The following is a 21,269-nucleotide window of genomic DNA, read 5'->3' on the forward strand; positions in this document are numbered from 1 at the left end:
ATTCCTCTTCATCTCCTTTCTAAGGCAAGTCCTTTTATTCTGAGGCTATGGCCTCTGGTCCTAGACTCTCCCACTAGTGGAAACATTCCCTCCACATCCACTCCATCCAGACCTGGTTTACTTTAGTTTAGTTTAGTTTTGAGATACAGCGCGGAAACTGGCCCTTCGGCCCAGCGAGTTCGCACCTACCTGTGAACCGCGCACATTAAGACTACCCTACGCGCACCAGGGACAATTTTACCTTGATGCCAAACCAATAAACCTACAAACCTGTACGTCTTTGGAGCGTGGGTGGAAACCGAAGATCTAGGAGAAACCCCACGCAGGTCATGGGGAGAACGTACAAACTTCACACAGCCTGCACGCGTAGTCAGGATTGAACCCGGGTCTCTGGTGCTGTAAGGCAGCAACTCTATCGCTGCGCCACTGTACTGCCCGTAGTGTGGGAATGGAAGAGGTGCACTTTTGTACACTTGTTGCTGAGGACAAACATTCAGGTACTGTAAGTATTTAGGAAGGCAAATGATATCTGACCTTCATCGCAGGTACATTTAAGTTCAGAAGCAAGACTATGTTGCTGAAAGTTCCATGGGGCTTTGGCCAGACACCACCATGAATTCTGAGCGCAGTTTTGGTCTTGTTATTTGGAGTTTAGATCATTGTCACAGTATACCGAGGTACAGTGAAAAGCTTTTATTGCGGGCTAACCAGTCAGCTGAAAGACTTCACATGATTACAATCGAGCCGCCCATAGTGTACAGATACATGATAAAGGGAATAACGTGAATAGATGGCGGCACGGTGGTGCGGCGGAAGAGTTGCTGCCTTACAGCGTTTGCAGTGCCGGAGACCCGGGTTCGATCCCGACTATGGGTGCAGTCCGCAGTCACGGGGAGAATGTACAAACGTACAAACTCCGCACAGACAGCACCCGTAGTGAGGGTCGAATCCGTGTCCCTAGCGCTGTAATGCCCCTGTCCCACTTAGTAAACCTGAACGGAAACCTCTGGAGACTTTGCGCCCACCCCAAGGCTTCCGTGCGGTACCCGGAGGTTGCAGGTAGTGGAAGCAGGTAGGGAGACTGCCAAAAACCTACGGGAACCGCACGGAAACCTTGGGTGGGGCCCAAAGTCTCCGGAGATTTCCGTTCAGGTTTCCTAAGTGGGACAGGGGCATAAGGCAGCAACTCTACCGCTGTGCCACTGTGCTGGTGATTGGAGGGCCGAAGGGTCTGTTTCCATGCTGTATCCCTAAAGTAAACTGAACTGAACCAGGCTTTCAAGGTCCCTCCCTTCCCTTCACCACCATACACCTGATCCAGCCTCACCCAAATACTTTGGGCACCATATCTGAGGAAGGATGTGCATTTGGTTTGAGAGGGCTCTGGAAGAGGGTCCGCAGAGGAGGTTTTGGGCACCAGAGGATGGATCCCAGAGGGTCCAGAACCAGAATGATCCCAGGATGATTGGTTTAACCTATGATGAGCGTTTGTTCGGCACTGGGCTTGTACTCGCTGGAGTTTAGAAGAATGAGGGGGGACCTCATTGAAACATATAGAATAGTGAAAGGCTTGGATAGAGTGGACGTGGAGAGGATGTTTCCACTAGTGGGAGAGTCTAGGACTAGAGGTCATAGCCTCAGAATTAAAGGACATTCTTTTAGGATGGAGATGAGGAAGATTTTCTTTAGGTAGAGGGTGTATGCTCTCCCTGTGACTGCATGGGTTTTCTCCTGGTGCTCCGGTTTCCTCCCACACTTCAAAGATGTGCAGGTTTGTAGGTTAATTAGCTTCTGTAAATTGTTACCAGCGTGTGGGATAGAACTAGTGAACTAGGCATTAGTGTTAGTCGGTGCGGACTCGGTGGGCCGAAGGGCCTGTTTCCAAGCTGTATCTCCAAAAGTCTTTTAAAAAGTCTAAAAAGTTGAGTTAGATGCCAGTTTTATTACAAATTATTTTCAATGCTAATGACAACATGCAGGAAGCACGTCATTATAATGCAATGCTCTATAAAGCTTTTATTGTCTGAGTTAGGTCACTATGTTATACTGCTACAGTGAAGAACTCCACTGGGGAGAGACTTGCATCCAAAAACAGTTTCAATCCTTTAGATGAAAATATTTTTGAGACACTAACTCTGTGGAATGAAAATCTAAAATTCCGCTCTGTTTTTGCCTCACTGTCTGATAATCATCACTTTTACAAAACCTCACCTGCAAGAAGTATCTTCACATGCCACTCCTTTTCGACTTTAGAGATGCCATTTATAACTTGCAGCAACTTTGGCCAAAAATATGAGAAAGCTGTAGTCTTTGGAGATGCAGGGCCTCCGAGAACAGGCCCTTCGGCCCACCGAGTCTGTGCCGACCAGCGATGACCCCGTACGCTGGCACTATCCCTCATAGCCGGGGCAATTTACAATTTACAGAAGTCAATAATCCTACAGACCGTACGACTTTGGAGTGTGGGAGGAAAGCGGGTCACCCGGAGAAAACACATGCAGGTCACGGTGAGAACGTACAAACTCCGTACAGACAGCACCCGTAGTCAGGATCGCACCCGGGTCTCTGGTGCTGTGAGGCAGCAACTCTACCGCTGTGCCACCGTGCCACAATTCTTCCTACATCTATTTCACCTTTCGACATTAAGGAATATTTCTACCTTCATAAAAAATATATATATTTTAGCAATTTGTCCTCCATTGTCATAAATCGTCATATTTTGAGTTTGATTATGAGCGTAGTTTATTGTCATGTCTACAGGGGGAAGTTGCGTGCTATCTAGTCAGCGGAAAGGCAATACATGATTCCATCTGCAGTGAGCAGACACATGATCAAACATTGTATTGTGTGCAGTTTTGGTCCCCTAATTTGAGGAAGGACATCCTTGCTATTGAGGGAGTGCAGCCTAGGTTCACAAGGTTAATTCCCAGGATGGCGGGACTGTCATATGCTGAGTGAATGGAGCGGCTGGGTTTGTATACTCTGGAATTTAGAAGGATCAAGGGGCATCTTTTTGAAATATGAGATTATTAAGGGTTTGGATATGCTAGAGGCAGGAAACATGTTCCAGATGTTGGGGAGTCCAGAACCAGGGGCCACAGTTTAAGAATAAGGGGTAAGCCATTTAAAACGGAGATGAGGAAACACACTTTTTCACACAGAAATTTGTGAGTCTGTGGAATTCTCTGCCTCGGTGGAGGCCAGTTTTCTGGATACTTTCAAGAGAGAGCTAGATACGGCTCTTGCAGATAGCGGAGTCAGGCGATATGGGGAGAAGGCAGGAACGGAGTACTGATTGGGGATGATCAGCCATGATCACATTGAATGGCGGTGCTGGCTCGAAGGGCCAAATGGCCGACTCCTGCACCTATTGTCTATTGTCAAAAGAATGTGACAATAGACAATAGAACGTGAATAACGTTTAATATATATCGCAGCAACTCTACCGCTGCGTCACTGTGCCGCCCCTGTTCTGTTGAAAAGTGAAATGAAAGGTTCTAGTGGGTTGTAATATTTTGGTATCTCTTCTCCCTGTTAATACTGTCTCTTGGTTCTGCAGGTGTACCTGGCGCAATGCCCACAGCAACGTGGCAAGGAAACTTACGTGCCATAAAATGGAGTGATCGGAAAACCCACGGTGGTTGCCATGGTAATTGATACTAACCGGTAACTTTGAGTCCTGCACATAACCAGCTGGAAACCATATAATTTGAGGACGGACATCCTTGTGATTGAGGCAGTGCAGCGTAGGCTCATGAGATTGTTCCCTGGGATGGCGGGACTGTCGTAGCAGGAAAGATTGAAAAGACTAGGCTTGTATTCACTAGCTTTTAGAGGGATGAGGGGGATCTTATAGAAACATATAAAATTATAAAAGGACTGGACAAGCTAGATGCAGGAAAAACGTCCCCAATGTTGGGCGAGTCCAGAACCAGGGGCCACAGTCTTAGAATAAAGCGGAGGTGATTTAAGACAGGTGAGAAAAAACTTTTTCACCCAGAGAGTTGTGAATTTGTGGAATTCCCCGCCACAGTGGAGGCCAAATTACTGGATGGATTTAAGAGAGAGTTAGATAGAGCTCTAGGGGCTAGTGGAATCAAGGGATATGGGGAGAAGGCAGGCACGGGTTATTGATTGGGGACGATCAGCCATGATCACAATGAATGGTGGTGCACAGAGGGCAGTGGAGGCCAAGTCACTGGATGGATTTAAGAGAGAGTTAGATAGAGCGCTAGGGGCTGGTGGAATCAAGGGATAGGGGGAGAAGGCAGGCACGGGTTACTGATTGGGGATGATCAGCCATGATCACAATGAATGGCGGTGCTGGCTCGAAGGGCCGAATGGCCTCCTCCTGCACCTATTTTCTATGAAGCTTAACCAGATTTAACATTTTTAAGTAACATGAAGTTTTGCCGGTCCCAAGAACGACAACTAAGTTTTGTAACTTATTTTATTCTCAAAATAGCTTCTTAGCTCACAGGTTCTTACACCACGTCTGGCCACAACGGCGGTCAGCACTCATCTGCCACGCGAAAGTCAAACCTTGCGAAAAACCAGCAGCCCCTCCCGAGTCACGTGACCGCGGCTTCCGAACGCCCGGTTCGATACCTGCGTGCGCCAGCTCCGACCCTCTAGTCCTTGCAACATCCTCGTAAATCTTCTCTGCACCCTTTCCAGCTTTCTGTTTGATTTGTTTTCAAGTAGTCCATTTATAATATGAGATGGAATGAAAGTAGGTAGAGTAAAAAAGGTGTATGCTATCAGTCTGAAGAAGGGTCTCGACCCGAAACATCACCCATCCCTTCTCTCCAGAGATGCTGCCTGTCCCGTTGAATCACTCCAGCTTTTTGTGTCTATCGATGGTAGACCGGGCGGCACGGTGGCGCAGCGGTAGACAGTGCGGCACGGTGGCGCAGGTGCGGCACGGTGGCGCAGCGGTAGACAGGGCGGCACGGTGGCGCAGCGGTAGACAGGGCGGCACGGTGGCGCAGCGGTAGACAGGGCGGCACGGTGGCGCAGCGGTAGACAGGGCGTCACGGTGGCGCAGCGGTAGAGCTTCTGCCTTAAGGGCCTGTCCCACTTTCACGACCTAATTTACAACCTCTGCCGAGTTTGCCCTTGACTCATACCCGCAGTATGGCCGTCACAAGGTCGTAGGTAGGTCGCAGCAGGTCATGATGCTAGTCGTACATACTCGTGGCATCAAGTAGGTCGCGGCGTTTTTTCCTAGCCTGATGAAAAATGTCCACGAGTAAAAAAGGTCGTGAATTAAGTCATGAAGGTGGGACAGACACTTTACAGCGCTTGCAGCACCGGAGACCCGGGTTCGATCCCGACTACAGGTGCTGTGTGTACGGAGTTTGTGCGTTCTCCCCATGACTTGCGTGAGTTTTCTCTGAGATCTTCGGTTTCCTCCCAGGCTCCAAAGACGTACAGGTTTGTAGGTTAATTGGCTTGGTATAAGGGGACATGATATGAGAATTAAGGGACTGAAGTTTAGGGGTAACATGAGGGGGAACTTTTTTACTCAGAGAGTGGTAGCGGTGTGGAATGAGCTTCCAGTGAAGGTGGTGGAGGCAGGTTCGTTTTTATCATTTAAAAATAAATTGGATAGTTATATGGATGGGAAGGGAATGGAGGGTTATGGTCTGAGCGCAGGTATATGAGACTAGGGGAGATTATGTGTTCGGCACGGACTAGAAGGGTCGAGATGGCCTGTTTCCGTGCTGTAATTGTTATATGGTTATATGGTTATAAATGTAAATTGTCCTGAGGTTGGTGTTAGTGTGCAGGGATCGCTGGTCGGTGCTGACTCGGTGGGCCGAGGGTCCTGGTTCCACTCTGTATCGCGCTAAACTAAACTACTTGCATTCATCGATTGGAGCATTATTAGAATCCTGAAGTCAAGGTGCAGGTTTATCGGACTTTGGTTCGGCTGCATCAGGAGAATTGCGTGCTGTTAGATAGATAGATAGATAGATATAATTTAATTGCCACACAACCAAGGTCGGTGGAATTTGGGTTGCCAGCAGCGGTACAGTAATAAAGAACACACAACCACAATAAAAATTTTACACAAACATCCACCACAGCATTCATCACTGTGGTGGAAGGCACAGAATTTGGCCAGTCCTCCTCCATTTTCCCCCGTGGTCGGGACCTCCACCCTCCACAGCCATTGCTGCGGGCGTCCAGATGGTAAGGGACAAAGTCAAAGTCAAGGTGAGTCCAGGATCGGTTCTTCCCAACCAGAGACCGCGGCTTCAGGCTGGTGTAGGCCGCAGGCCGGCGGTCAAAGTTTTAAAGTACCTGCCGTGCCGCAGCCGGAAGCACCGCAGTCTGCAGGGCCGGCGGTCGAAGCTCCCCTCCAGGGGTGATGGTAAGTCCATACCGCGCCCGCGCCCGCGGTAGAAGACGGCCACGGGCCGGCAGTGATGGCTTCTTCTTCCCCCCGGGTCCCCCACGAGGGATCCCGGGCTGTAGACGCCGCACCAGCTGGAGTTCTGCAGACCGCTGCTTCAGGCTGCCGGCTGCCGCGGGCCAGCGTAACGGAGCGCTCCCCTCCAGCGAGTCCCAGCAAGGTCTCACCCGCTCCGCGCCGAGAGTCCACGCTGCGCCCGCCGCTGAAGCTCCGGGCGCGTCTCCGGGAAAGGCCGCCCGATCCTCGATGTTAGGCCACTGGGGAGGCGATCTGAAAAAAAGTTGCCTCTCCATGGAGGAGGCGGCCGAAACGGTTTCCCCCTCACCCCCCCACACCACCCCCCACACAAAACACACTAAGAAACATTAAAAACAGACTTTTAAACATACTAAAAAAATAAAAAAAAGTTGAAAAAAACGGACACGCTGCCGACAGGCTGCTGCCAGTGCAGCGCCCCCTACATCTGTTCTGGCCACCCCATTGTAGGTAGGATGTGGGGGCTTTGGAGAGGGTGCAGAGAACGTTTTCCAGAACGATACTTGGAGTAGGAGGGTATTGGCTACAGAGAGAGAGTCTAAACAGTTGTTTAAGAAAGAACTGCAGATGCTGGAAAAATCAACGGTGGACAAAATTGCTAGAGAAACTCAACAGATGAGGCAGCATCTATGGAGCGAAGGAATAGGTGACGTTTCGGATCGAGACCCTTCTTCAGGCTGTCATCCAGCAATTTCTCCAGGAATTTTGTCTACCTTAGAGTTTAAACAGAGTTACGAGCCGTCCCACTTAGGAGACCTAAACAGCAGCCTCTGGTGACCTTTCCCGCCACTCAAAATAAAATCAAGGTCGAAGTGACCTGCAACCTCCCACCACCTCCCACGCATATGACGACCTTCCTCGATTATGAAGAAAACCGGCTTCGACTAGACCTTCGACTAAAAAATTATCGATTTTTAAAACGGCAACCTATTTTTAGTCGAGGCCGGTTTTAATCATGGTGGAATAAATAGCAGCAACCTCGATGAAGCTTCGACCACGCGGAAACCACTTTCGACCATTAGGGCAAGTGACCAAAACCTCTGGTGACCTCATGGACACCTTGGGTGGTGGGCAAGGTCACCAGAGGTTGCTGTTCAGGTCTCCTAACTGGGACAGGCGCTTAAGATTGTTTTCTTGGGAACCTCGGAGGCTGTGGGGCTGTGAGCTGACAGGAGCGTCTCAAATTATGGGAGGCATAGATAGGGTAGACGTGCAAATACTAGAGGGCACGGCTTTAAGGTGAGAGGGGCAAAATATAAAGGAGATGTGCCAGATAAGTTTATTATTGCAGAGGGTGGTGCTGCTGGAGGTGGAAATGGAGGCAGATATGACGGGGGGCATTTAAGGGACTTTTGAATAGGGACTTGGAATTGCAGGGAATAGAGGACGGCACTGGGCCTGTACTCGCTGGTGTTTAGACGGATGAGTGTCAGACCTCATTGAAACTTACTAAAGAGCGAAAGGCCAGGTTAGAGTGGATGTGGAGGGGATGTTTCCACCAGTGGGAGAGTCTGGGACCAGGGGACGTACCTTTAGAAAGGAGGCGAGGAGCAATTTCGCCAGTCAGAGGGTGTTGACTCTGGAATTCATTGCCACAGGCGGCTGTGGAGGGCCACGCCATCGGGTATTTTATAAGGCGGAGAGTGGCAGGTCCCCGAGTAGTACGGGTGTCAAGGGTTATGGGGAGAAGGCAGGAGAATGGGATTGTGAGGGAATGATAGATCAGCCTTGACTGAATGGCGGGTTAGACTCGATGGGCCGAATGGCCTAATTCTGCTTCTTATGACATGATGAACATGAATTATGTTCAGGCAGATAAGAGTTCATAGAAACATAGAAACAAAGTAGGTGCAGGAGTAGACCATTCACACGGACATTGCGAGCCCAAGGCCCAGATCCTGTGCTTTACAGTTTACTTTAGTCTTGTTGAGTTTAGTCACGTGTTCAGAGATACAGAGAAAAGCTTTTGTTTGCATGACATCTCTGTTTTTGTATTCCAGTCCTCTTGATGTAAATGCTAGCATTGAATTTGCCTTGTTTGTATGATGGTCTGCATTTCATCCACAACTCTGTGGGTGCTAGGGGTTATGGGGAGAAGGCAGGAGCATGGGGTTAGGAGGGAGAAGTAGAGCAGCCATGATTGAATTGTTGAGTAGACTTGATGGACCGAATGACCTAATTCAGCTCCTGTGACTTATGAACTTGTGAATGGGTGATGTTTCGGGCCGAGACCCTTCTTTGGACTGGAGATTGTCCTCAATAATCGTCTGATCAGAAGAATGGACCAGAAGGCTTTCAGGGTGAGGAAGGCCATGCTATACCTACCTTGCCAGCCGTGTCAGATTACGGTTTAGTTTACCGTCACGTGCACCGAGGTACAGTGAAAAGCTTTTGCTGCGTGCTAACCAGTCAGCAGAAAGACAATCCACGATTACAATAGTTATGAAAAGACGCTCCCGCGTGGGCGGCCCGGTGCGGGGCGGAGACGGTGCTCCGGTGGCAGAGGCAGCGCTCTGGCGGCGGCGACCTGAATCCAGGGCTCGGCCGCGGGCCAGTGGATGACATTGTCGGGAGCTCACAGGTCACAGGCTGGTGCCTGTTTTCCGGAGCTCCCGTGGCAACAGCTGCGTCCGCTGGACAGGAGGGCGGCAGCTTCGACCACCCCCGGGCCGCTGAGCTTGAACCGCGGGACTGACTTACCATCGCCCGGTGGGGTATCGCCACAACGCAGAGGGAGAAGAGGAGGGAAGAGACAGTAACTCTAAGACTTTTGCCTCCATCACAGTGAGGAGGTGAATTAGAATTACCTTTATTGTCATTCAGACCTCACGGTCTGAACAAAATTTCGTGCCTGCAGTCATATATACAATAATACAATAATAAACAACACTAAACACAAATTAACATCCACCACAGTGAGTCCTCCAAGCACCTCCTCACTGTGGTGGAGGCAAAAATCTTAGGGCTGCAGTCTCTTCCCTCTTCTCCCTCTGCGCTGAGGCAATTCCCCACCGGGCGATGGTACAAACAGTCCCGCGGCTCACCGAACCCCGTAAACGGGCCGGTTCAAACACCGCGGCCCGGGGTGGTCAAAGCTGCCGCCCTCCAGTCCTGACTCAGGTCACCGCCGCCAGAACGCCGTCCCAGCCACCGGAGCACCGTTCCAGCTTGTAGCCGGATCGCCCTCACATGAGTGCCATTCCACCCACGGGCTGGGCCGCTCCGACGGGAGCGCCACAGCCCCTCACGGGAGAGTCTCAGCCCCGCGCCAGGCCGCCCTCACGGGAGCGTCACAGCCCCTCACGGGAGCGCCGTTCCAGCCCCGAGCCGGACCGCCCTCACGGGAGCGAGCCCAGGGCAAGTCCTGACTGGCTGCCTCCGGAGTCTCGAGGTCGCCAGCTCCGCCATTAGGCCTCAGCGCAGACGGAGGCAGAGAAGGGGGATACAACAAAAAAGTCGCATTCACCCGAAGGGAGAGACAGCAAGCCCCGTTTCAACCCCACCACATAAACACAACCTAAAAACCAAAAACTTAACTAGACAAAACGAAAAAAACCCAACACAATAAAGTAAAAACAAACGGACTGCAGGCGAGCCGCTGCTGCCAGGGCAGCGCCGCCACTTCCGGATGCTTGGTGAACTCACTGTGGTGGATGTTAATTTGTGTTTATTGTGTGTTGTTTATTATTACATGTATGGCTGCAGGCAACGACATTACGTTCAGACCGAAAGGTCTGAATGACAAGTAAATGATTCAATTCAATTCAATTCAATTAAATCCAGTCCGCCCAGTGTTCTTGACCCCCTGCAGTTTGCCTACCACCACGACATGTCCATGGATAATGGCATCACCCCAGCCACACACGCATCCCTAGAACACCTGGCGAAGAGAGACACCCACGTCATACACCTATTCACAGACTACAGCTCTGCCTTTCAGGTCATGTGATAGGAGCTAAATTAGGCCATTCGGCCCATCAGGTCGACTCCGCCATTCAATCATGGCTGATTTATCTTTCCCTCACAGCCCCATTCTCCTGCCTTCTCCCCATAACCCCCGACACACTTACTAATCAAGAAACTATCTATCTCTGCCTTAAAAAATATCCACATCCACTTTATCCAGGCCTTTCACTACTCGGTAAGTTTCAGTGAAGTTTCCCCCTCATCCTTCTAAACTCCAGCGAGTGCAGGCCCAGTGCCGCCAAACCACCAAACCACAAAATGCTGTTTAAAGAAATTTTTCTGCTGAATGCAATTTTGTAATTCTCTCCTCTCTCGACCATTTGTGGTTCCTCTTTTGCCTATTCAAAGTTTCATTTGAATTCAGCTGATTGGGATGCAATTACAGGACTTTATGTCATGCTAGTTTCCGAGTGGTCGCATTGCAAAATGCCTGGTGCGTGACAGTGATACAAGATTCTCCCATTGTCTACTCTGAAGAAGGGTCTCGACCCGAAACGCCAACCATTCCTTCTCTCCAGTGATGCTGCCTGTCCCGCTGAGTTACTGCAGCTTTTTGTGTCTGTCTACAAGATTATCTAGTTTAATTCAGATTCAGATTCAGATTCAGAAAACTTTATTGTCTGTCGTAACAGAAAATCTTCTTTGACGTGGCTCAACAAACAGACAGGACAATGTACTGATAAGCAATCATACAACACAGATTTCTGCGAGCACACACAGTGTGTATAGATCTTAAAAGCAAATATAACAATTAAAAACTGTAAAGATAGACAAGATAAAAGTTGTGGATACGTGTAAAGTGACAATGCGTCAGGGTTAATTTTCATATTCCGTTTGGGGAGTCTGCATCCTGGGGGCATGAACATCGAATTCTCCCAATTTTGTTAGTCCTTGCTGTCTCTTCCCCTTCCTCAGTCCCCCTGCTGTCTCCTCCCATTCCCCAGCCTTCGGGCTCCTCCTCCTTTTTCCTTTCTTGTCCCCGCCCACCCCCGCCCCCGATCAGTCTGAAGAAGGGTTTCGGCCCGAAACGTTGCCTATTTCCTTCGCTCCATAGATGCTGCTGCACCCGCTGAGTTTCTCCGGCTTTTTTGTGTAACCTTAATTTGTCCATTGTTCATTTTTTATTTAAGCTGTTTATGGCAATGGGTATGAATGAGTTTTTGTGGATGTTTTTCTTGGATAGGGGGACTTTATATCAGCGACCTGATGGCAGAAGTTGGAAAGACTTGTGCAGGGGGTGGGTGGGATCCTGTGCAATGAGGTTGGCTTTCCTTTTAACTGCCTGGGTGTGGAGTACTGATCATTGATTTTGCTTGCCTGATTGATGATCCGGGAAAGCTTTGATTTGTCTTTGACAGAGGTGAGGGTGAACCAGGATGTGATGTTAAAGGTGAGTACAGATTCTATAAGTGATTTATAGACAGCTGTTAAAATGTCCTGTCTGACATCAAAGCTCCTGAGTTTCCTCAGCAGGAACAGGCGTTGCTGTGCCTTCTTGTACACAGAGTCTATGTGCTGGGAGAAGGACAGGTGGGTGTCAATCTCTGTGCCCTAATGTAGTTTAGTCTGTTGTCACCTGTACCGAGGTACAGTGAAAAGCTTTTGTTCTGTGCTAACCAGTCAGCGGAAAGACAAAACATGATTACATCTCAAGTTTTAATAATGCATCCTGCTCTTAATTTCTCCGTAAGCCAATTTAACAAGTTCACAACTCCCTGACGTTGAAGGGATCATGGATTTTACACCCATTCCAGAGAATCCACATGTAGATCCTGACCGCTCACATTGTTTTTAGTTTAGTTTAGAGATACATCTTGAAAACAGGCCCTTCGGCCCATCGGGTTCGCGCCGACCCATTGGTCACCCCACACACAGGCACTATCCTACACACTCGGGACAATTTACAGAAGCCAATTAACCAACAAACCTGCATATCTTTGGAGTGTGGGAGGAAACCGGAGCAGCCAGAGAGAATCCCATGCAGAGGGCAGGGAGAATGTACAAACTCTGTACAGACAGCACCCAGAGTCAAGATCGAACACGGGTCTCTGGCGCTGCACGGCAGCAACTCTACCGCTGCACCACCGTGCCAAATTGTAGGCAGAGTTGCTTTTTCCCCTCAATTGTTTTCACTCCATTGGGTCAGCTCAGTGGCAAGATCTCAGTTGCACCACTTCAGTCTGGCTTCGAGATACAGCATGGAAACTGCCCCTTTCGCCCATCAAGTCCATGTTGATGACCTGCTTACACTGGTTCTATGATATCCCACATTCACATCCATTCCCTGTACACAGGGGCAATTTAAAGAGGGCCAATTAACCTACAAACCTGCACAATTTGGGATGTGGGAGGAAACCAGAGCACCCAGAGTGGTCATAGTCCAATGGAGGATGTTTCCACTACTGGGAGAGTCTAGGACCAGAGGGCACAGCCTCAAAATAAAAGGATGTATCTTCAGAAAAGAGATGGGGTTGAATGGTAATGAACCTGTGGAATTCATTGCAACAGATGGCTGTGGAGGTCAAGTCATTGGGTATTTTTAAGGTGCAAATTGGCAGATCCTTGATTACTAAGGATGTCAAGGTTTATGGCAAGGGTCGGTAACCTTGTTCTGCATAGGGGCCGGGACGCATGTCTGTGAGCGGATGGCGGGACCACATCTATCACGTGTACACATGGATCCCGCCCCGGATGGCAGGCATCAAATCACGTGTTCACAGAAGGTAGTCTAAAATCCTTGCATGTCTCCACCCGCTGAGTTTCTCCAGCATTTTTGTACGCCTTCGATTTTTCCAGCATCTGCAGTTCTTTCTTAAACGTGCTCACGGAAGGTGCGCCGGCGGCCGTGATGGTGGCTTTGCGCAGGATGCGGTACAGGCAGAGCTCAGCGCTCGGCCGCGCAGCGCGCTCAGCACTCGGCGGGCCAGATGATTACGGGAAATAAAATCCGCCTGCAGGCCGGATGATTATAGTTTACGGGCCACATTTGGCCCGGGGGCCACAGGTTGCCAACCCCTGGTTTATGGGGAGAAGGCAGGAGAATGGAGTTGCGAGGGAAAGATAGATCAGCCATGGTTGAATGGCGGAGTAGACTTGGTGGAATAATTCTGCTCTGATGACCTTGTGAACCTACGCACAATCTCATCACAGACAGCCCCCAATGTCAAACCCGCGTCTCCGGTGCTGTGACACTAGACAATAGACAATAGGTGCAGGAGTAGGCCATTCGACCAGCACCACCATTCAATGTGATCATGGCTGATCATCCCAAATCAGTAGCCCGTTTCTGCCTTCTCCCCATATCCCCTGACTCTGCTATATTTAAGAGACCTATCTAGCTCTCTCTTGAAAGCATCCAGAGAACCTGCCTCCACCGCCCTCTGAGGCAGAGAATTCCACAAACTCACAACTCTCTGTGAGAAAAAGTGTTTCCTCATCTCTGTTCCAAATGACTTACTCCTTATTCTTAAACTGTGGCCCCTGGTTCTGGACTCCCCCAACATCGGGAACATGTTTCCTGCCTCTGAATTGTCCAAAACCTTAACAATCTTATATGTTTCAATGAGATCCTCTCTCATCCTAAACTCCAGAGTGTACAAGCCCCAGCTGCTCCATTCTTTCAGCATATGACAGTCCCGCCATCCCGGGAATTAACCTTGTAAACCTATGCTGAACTCCTTCAATAACAAGAATGTCCTTCTTCAAATTAGGGAATCAAAACTGCACACAATACTCCAGGTGTGGTCTCATTAGGGCTCTGTACAACTGCAGAAGGATCTCTTTGCTCCTATATTCGATTCCTCTTGTTATAAAGGCCAACATGCCATTCGCTTTCTTCACTGCCTGCTGTACCTGCATGCTTACTTTCATAGACTGATGAACAAGGAACCCCAGATCCCATTGTACTTCCCTTTTTCCCAACTTGAACACATTTAGATAGTAATCTGCCTTCCTGTTTTTGCTATCAAAGTGGATAACCTCACATTTATCAACATTAAACTTCATCTGCCATGCATCTGCCCACTCCCCCAACCTGTACAAGTCACCCTGCATTCTCATAGCATCCTCCTCACAGTTCACACTGCCAACCAGCTTTATGTCATCTGCAAATTTGCTAATGTTACTTTGAATCCCTTCATCCAAACCATTGATGTATATTGTAAATAGCTGCGGTCCCAGCACCGAGCCTTGCGGTACCCCACTAGTCACTGCCTGCCATTCTGAAAGGGACCCGTTAATCCCTACTCTTTGTTTCCTGTCTGCCAACCAATTTTCTATCCATGTCAGCACTCTACCCCCATTACCATGTGCCCTAATTTTGCCCACTAATCTCCTTCGTGGGACCTTATCAAATGCTTTCTGAAAGTCCAGGTACACTACATCCACTGGCTCTCCCTTATCCATTTTCCTTGTTACATCTTCAAAAAATTCCAGAAGATTAGTCAAGCATGATTTCCCCATCGTAAATCCATGCTGACTTGGACCGATCCTGTTACTACTATCCAAATGTTCGGCTATTTCATCTCTTATAATTGACTCCAGCATCTTCCCCATCACCGATGTCAGTCTAACTGGTCTATAATTCCCTGTTTTCTCTCTCCCGCCTTTCTTAAAAAGATTCAAGATTCAAGAGAGTTTATTGTCATGTGTCCCTGATAGGACAATGAAAGTCTTGCTTTGCTTCAGCACAACCGAACACAATAGGGATAACATTAGCTACCCGCCAATCCACAGGAAACATAGAAACATAGAAAATAGGTGCAGGAGTAGGCCATTCGGCCCTTCGAGCCAGCACCACCATTCATTGTGATCATGGCTGATCGTCCCCAATCAATAACCCGTGCCTGCCTCCTCCCCATACCCCTTGATTCCACTAGCCCCTAGAGCTCTATCTAACTCTCTCTTAAATCCATCCAGTGACTTGGCCTCCACTGCCCTCTGTGGCAGGGAATTCCACAAATTCACAACTCTCTGGGTGAAAACTTTTTTTCTCACCTCAGCCTTAAATGACTTCCCGTTTATTCTAAGACTGTGGCCCCTGGTTCTGGACTCGCCCAACATTGGGAACATTTTTCCAGCATGTAGCTTGTCCAGTCGTTTTATAATTTTATATGTTTCTATAAGATCCCCCCTCATCCTTCTAAACTCCAGTGAATACAAGTCTAGTCTTTTCAATCTTTCCTCATACGACAGTCCTGCCATCCCAGGGATCAATCTCATGAACCTATACTACACTGCCTCAATCATAAGGATGTTCTTCCTCAAATTAGGAGACCAAAACTGGACACAATACTCCAGATGTGGTCTCACCAGAGCCCTATACAACTGCAGAAGAACCTCTTTACTCCTATACTGAAATCCTCATGCTATGAAGGCCAACATTCCATTAGCTTTCTTCACTGCCTGCTGTACCTGCATGCTAACTTTCAGTGACCGGTGTACAAGGATGCCCAGGTCTCACTGCAACCCCCCCCCCCCCCCTTTGCCTAACCTAACCCCATTGAGATAATAATCTGCCCCCTTGTTTTTTTGCCACCAAAGTAGGCATACCTTGAGGAGATTTCGCAGTGGAGTAGACAAAGTGTTTAAGAAGAAGGGTTTTGGCCCGAAACGTTGCCTATTTCCTTCGCTCCATAGTTTCTCCAGCATTTTTGTGTCCCTTCGAATTTCCAGCATCTGCAATTCCTTCTTAAACACTTTGTCTACTCCACTGCGTAATCTCCTCAAGGTATGCCTACTTTGAAGAAGTTCACCTCCTCACTCTGGAGACAGTTTCAAAACCTCCTCTCTAACTGCCCCCCCCTCTGTGCAGTCTGAAGAAGGGTTTTGGCCCGAAACGTTGCCTACTTCCTTCGCTCCATAGATTCTGCTGCACCCGCTGAGTTTCTCCAGCATTTTTGTGTACCTTCAATTTTCCAGCATCAGCAGTTCCTTCTTAAACACTGTATCAGAAAGATTGTTTGTCCTCCTTGGTGAAGAGAGATCCAAAGCTCTACCGCTGTGCCACCATGCTAGCTTTATAGGGAAGTCCAGGACCATAATTAGTCTTAGTCTTCTATTTTTATTTGCCTCCTGTACAATTTTACTTCCAATCTTGACGGGGATTGTGTGCGAAAGTCATTTGCTTTGCAAATTTAAGAGGTTTTCCTGTTCACTGATCTACGAAGGAAACAAAACTCCAGGCATTTTTTCGTTCCCGAAGAACCTTTGCGTGTCACTATAAAACGTAACAATATTAATTTCCACCACATTTTGCAAAACAAATATTCAGACTGAAGGATAAAGGATAAAATGGGCGGCATGGTGGTGCAGCGGTAGAGTTGCTGCCTGACAGCGTTTGCAGTGCCGGAGACCCGGGTTCGATCCTGACTACGGGTGCTGTCTGTATGGAGTTTGTACGTTCCCCCCGTGACATCCTGGGTTTTCTCTGAGATCTTTGGTTTTCTCCTGTACACCTTTGGTGTGTCGGAGGAAACCGATGATATCGGAGAAAACCCACGCAGCTCTTAACGTTTAAAAGCCCTGCCCCACGGTACGAGTTCATTCCAAGAGCTCTCCCGAGTTTGCCCAGATTCGAACTCGGAGATTTACGATAATGGCCACTCGTCAGTACTCGGGGCTCTCGTGGACATTTTTCATCATGTTGAAAAATCTTCCCGAGTCTTCCCGTGCTTCCCGTGCTTACCTGCCGTTAGCGAGTCTTCCCGAGTACCGGCCGTTAGCGCTACGAGACGTCCCCGAGCTCTGACGTACCCGCTACGTTCATTCTCCATGCTTACCACGAGTTTGATTTTTTTTTTAACTCGGGAGAGCTCGTGGAATGAACTTGTATCGTAGGACTGAGGAAACAGTCCTGTGGTTGTCACTGTGTCAGTGTGTGGAAACAGTTTATGGTGGTTAGCTGGATTGGAGGTTGGGCGATCGTTTCGCCGAACACCTCCGCTCGGTCCGCAATAACCAAGCTGACCTCCCGGTGGCTCAGCACTTCAACTCCCCCTCCCACTCCGTCTCCGACCTCTCTGTCCTGGGTCTCCTCCATGGCCACAGCGAGCAGCACCGGAAATTAGAGGAACAGCACCTCATATTCCGTTTGGGGAGTCTGCATCCCGGGGGCATGAACATCGAATTCTCCCAATTTTGTTAGTCCTTGCTGTCTCCTCCCCTTCCTCAGCCCCCCTGCTGTCTCCCCCCATCCCCCAGCCTTCGGGCTCCTCCTCCTTTTTCCTTTCTTGTCCCCGCCCCCCCCCGCCCCCGATCAGTCTGAAGAAGGGTTTCGGCCCGAAACGTTGCCTATTTCCTTCGCTCCATAGATGCTGCTGCACCCCGCTGAGTTTCTCTCAGCTTTTTTGTGTAACCTGCAATCAGTACATGAATTGCAATTCGTGCCAATGTTATGACAAGAGATTAAATGTTATCATCTCTTTTGGATTTGTATTTGTTGCCACCATGACAATAATATTTTTTGCACATATGCTTCCTCTTCATTTAGTTTTTGTTTACATTTCTGCAAGATAACTTGCGAGTATAGGAGCAGGGAGGTTCTACTGCAGTTGTACAGGGTCTTGGTGAGACCACACCTGGAGTATTGTGTACAGTTTTGGTCTCCAAATCTGAGGAAATACATTCTTGCCATAGAGGGAGTACAGAGAAGGTTAACCAGACTGATTCCTGAGATGTCAGGACTTTCATATGAAGAAAGGCTGGATAAACTCGGCTTGTACTCGCTAGAATTTAGAACATTGAGGGGGGATCTTATAGAAACTTACAAAATTTTTAAGGAGTTGGACAGGCTAGATGCAGGAAGATTGTTCCCGATGTTGGGGAAGTCCAGGACAAGCGGTCACAGTTTAAGGATAAAGGGGAAATCCTTTAGGACCGAAATGAGAAAACATTTTTCACACAAAGAATGATGAATCTCTGGAACTCTCTGCCACAGAAGGTAGTTGAGGCCAGTTGATTGGCCATATTTAAGAGGGAGTTAGATGTGGCCCTTGTGGCTAAAGGGATCAGAGGGTATGGAGAGAAGGCAGGTACAGGATACTGGTTTGGATGATCAGCCATGATCATATTGAATTGGAGGTGCAGGCTATTTTCTATGTTTCTAAGCGGAGATATATCCCACTACCCTTCCCGACGTCCGCTCACCCGACCCTAGAGTCGGTTTTGAGTTTGTGTTCAGCCATTATGTTGTTAAAGAAATTCAATGAAAGGAGACCATATTTTGGAAAATTGATCTGGTTTGTCAGTCAAGACAAGCCTTATTTTTTCTAGATGTAGTGTCTCGGTCATTTCTGTGATCCACATCTTCACTGTGGGGACTGTAATCTTTTTCCAGAATTTTAGTATAAGTTTTTTCGCAGTTATTAAACCATTGTCAAGGAAGCGTCTTTGAGATATCGTTAAGTTAGTGCAGCCCTCTGACATTCCTAATATTATTAATTTTGAATCTGACTCCAATTGAATTTTAAGTGTTTTAGAAATGATATTGAATATTCCCATCCAGAAGTTTTGTATTTTTATACAGGATACAAAAGAATGAGTTAGAGTGGCTTCTTGGAAGTGACATTTATCACAGAGAGGAGAGACAGTTGGGAACATCTTGTTCAATTTGGTCTTTGAGTAGTATAACCTATGCAATACTTTAAATTGTATCAGGCAATGCCTGGCATTTAAAGAACAGTAATGTATGTATAGTAGGCTTTCCTCCCATATATCTTTCGAAATGGGTAAACCCAGCTCGTCCTCCAATGCTCACCTATAAATCTCAGAGGGTGGGGTGTCAATATTTAGAAGAGTGTTATAAATGTAAGATATCAACTTACTTATATCGGCATGTTTATTCAAATAATCGTCTAATATATCTGGACCCATAAGAGGACAGTCTTGTGTATATGTTTTCACATAATCTCGGATTTGAAGGTTTCTAAAAAAATTATTGGCATTCAAGTGATATTTCTCCTGTAGTTCTTGAAAAGAAGAGAGAGTCCCCTTCTTATAGAGGTCTCCCACAGTATAAGAAGGGGACTCCATTGAACAAACACCAAATCTAAAGTAGACAGTTTAAACGAGGGATTGTTTGCAATAGGAAGAAGGAGAGACGTATTTCTCAATTTAAGACTGATTTTCAGCTGTTTCCAGATACGGATAGTATTATGTATTATCGGATTTTGCTCATCTCCCCCCTCTTCTCCCCCCCTCCCCCCCCCCGAATCTGGAGGTGTGCTTTTTCAAACTTCTGTACCTCTTGCCTGATGGGGGAGGGGAGAAGAGGGAATGGCCGGGGTGAGACTGGTCCTTGATGCTGCTGGCCTTGCCGAGGCAGCGTGAGGTGTAGATGAAGTCAATGGAAGGGAAGTTGGTTTGGAAAAGTACTAAATTGGGGGTAAAGCAGATGATCACATTGTTAGGTAGAGGCTGGGAAGAGTAAATTGGAAGCAGTTGTTGTTGAGCAAGTCCTCACTATTCATGTGGGAATTGTTTAACAATCAGCTGACTAGAGTTCAGGACTGACATGTTCCAGTGAGGAGGAATGATAAGGAAAGCAAGGTGAGAACCTAGATGAGCACAGAGGTTCCAAACTTGGTCAAAAAGAGAAGTCCAATCCATCGTGGGTACTAGCCTCCCCACCATCGGAGGGATCTACAGGAGTCATAAGTGATAGAAGTAGAATTAGGCCATTCGGCCTATCATCAACTCCGCCATTCAATCATGGCTGATCTATCTCTCCCTCCTAACCCCATTCTCCTGCCTTCTCCCCATAACTTCCGACACCCGTACTAATCAAAAACCTATCTATCTCTGCCTTAAAAATATCCACTCACTTGGCCTCTACAGCCTTCTGTGGCAAATAATTCCATAGATTCACCACTTTTTGACTAAAGAAATGTCTCCTCATCTCGTTCCTAAAAGAACGTCCTTTAACTCCCGGACTATGGCCTCTAGCCCTAGATGCTCAAAAGCAGACAGGTAGCATCATCAGAGACCCACACAACCCAGTGGCCACACACGTATTTCACTCCCACCGTCGGTAAGGCTTGGAAACTGTAACGTCCAACTTCAGGAACAGGTTCTTCCCTACAGCCATGAGTCTATTGAACACTACAAACACCAAATAAACTTCAAACTAAGAACTGTCTTTGTTGCACCAAGGACTGTAGGCGTTTGTTTAGTTGAGTTTATTGTCACGTGTACGGAGGTACAGTGAAAAGCTTTTGTGGTGTGCTAACCAGTCAGCGGAAAGACAATACATGATTACAATTGAGCCACTCACAGTGTACACATGATATACCTGTGTACACAGTGTACACATGTGCAGCAGGCAGTGAAGAAAGCAAATGGTATGTTGGCATTCATAGCAAAAGGATTTGAGTATAAGAGCAGGGAGGTTCTACTGCAGTTGTACAGGGTCTTGGTGAGACCACATCTGGAGTATTGCATACAGTTTTGGTCTCCTAATGTGAGGAAAGACATTCTTGACATTTTTCATCATGTTGAAAAATCTTCACGAGTCTTCCCGTGCTTACCTGCCATTAGCGAGTCTTCCCGAGTACCGGCCGTTAGCGCTACGAGACATCCCCGAGCTCCGACGTACCCGGTACGTTCATTCTCCATGCTTACCACGAGTTTTTTAACTCGGGAGAGCTCTTGGAATGAACTTGTATCGTGGGACAGAGCTTTAAGATTAACTCCTGGACCACCCTTTGTGCGAAAATGTTACATTAAATCTTTTCCCCCTCATCTTTAAACACGTGTCCTCTGGTTCTTGATTTCACCTACTCCGGGCAAGAGACTCTGTGCGTCTACCTGATCTATTCCCCTCATGATTTTGTCCACCTCTATATGATCA

General features: G+C 48.0%; 1 protein-coding gene across 1 annotated transcript in view; it reads left to right on the forward strand.

Moving 5' to 3' along the window:
* Positions 1-21,269, forward strand: part of LOC129708625 (N-acetyllactosaminide beta-1,6-N-acetylglucosaminyl-transferase-like) — a 67,292-nt gene that overhangs the window by 12,549 nt on the left and 33,474 nt on the right. Inside the window, exon 2 of the mRNA XM_055654501.1 lies at positions 3,560-3,649. Coding sequence (XP_055510476.1) covers positions 3,560-3,649 — 90 coding nt within the window. The remainder of the gene's footprint in view (positions 1-3,559; positions 3,650-21,269) is intronic.

The sequence above is a fragment of the Leucoraja erinacea genome, chromosome 2 (assembly GCF_028641065.1).
Source record: "Leucoraja erinacea ecotype New England chromosome 2, Leri_hhj_1, whole genome shotgun sequence".
Classification (NCBI taxonomy): Eukaryota; Metazoa; Chordata; class Chondrichthyes; order Rajiformes; family Rajidae; genus Leucoraja; species Leucoraja erinaceus.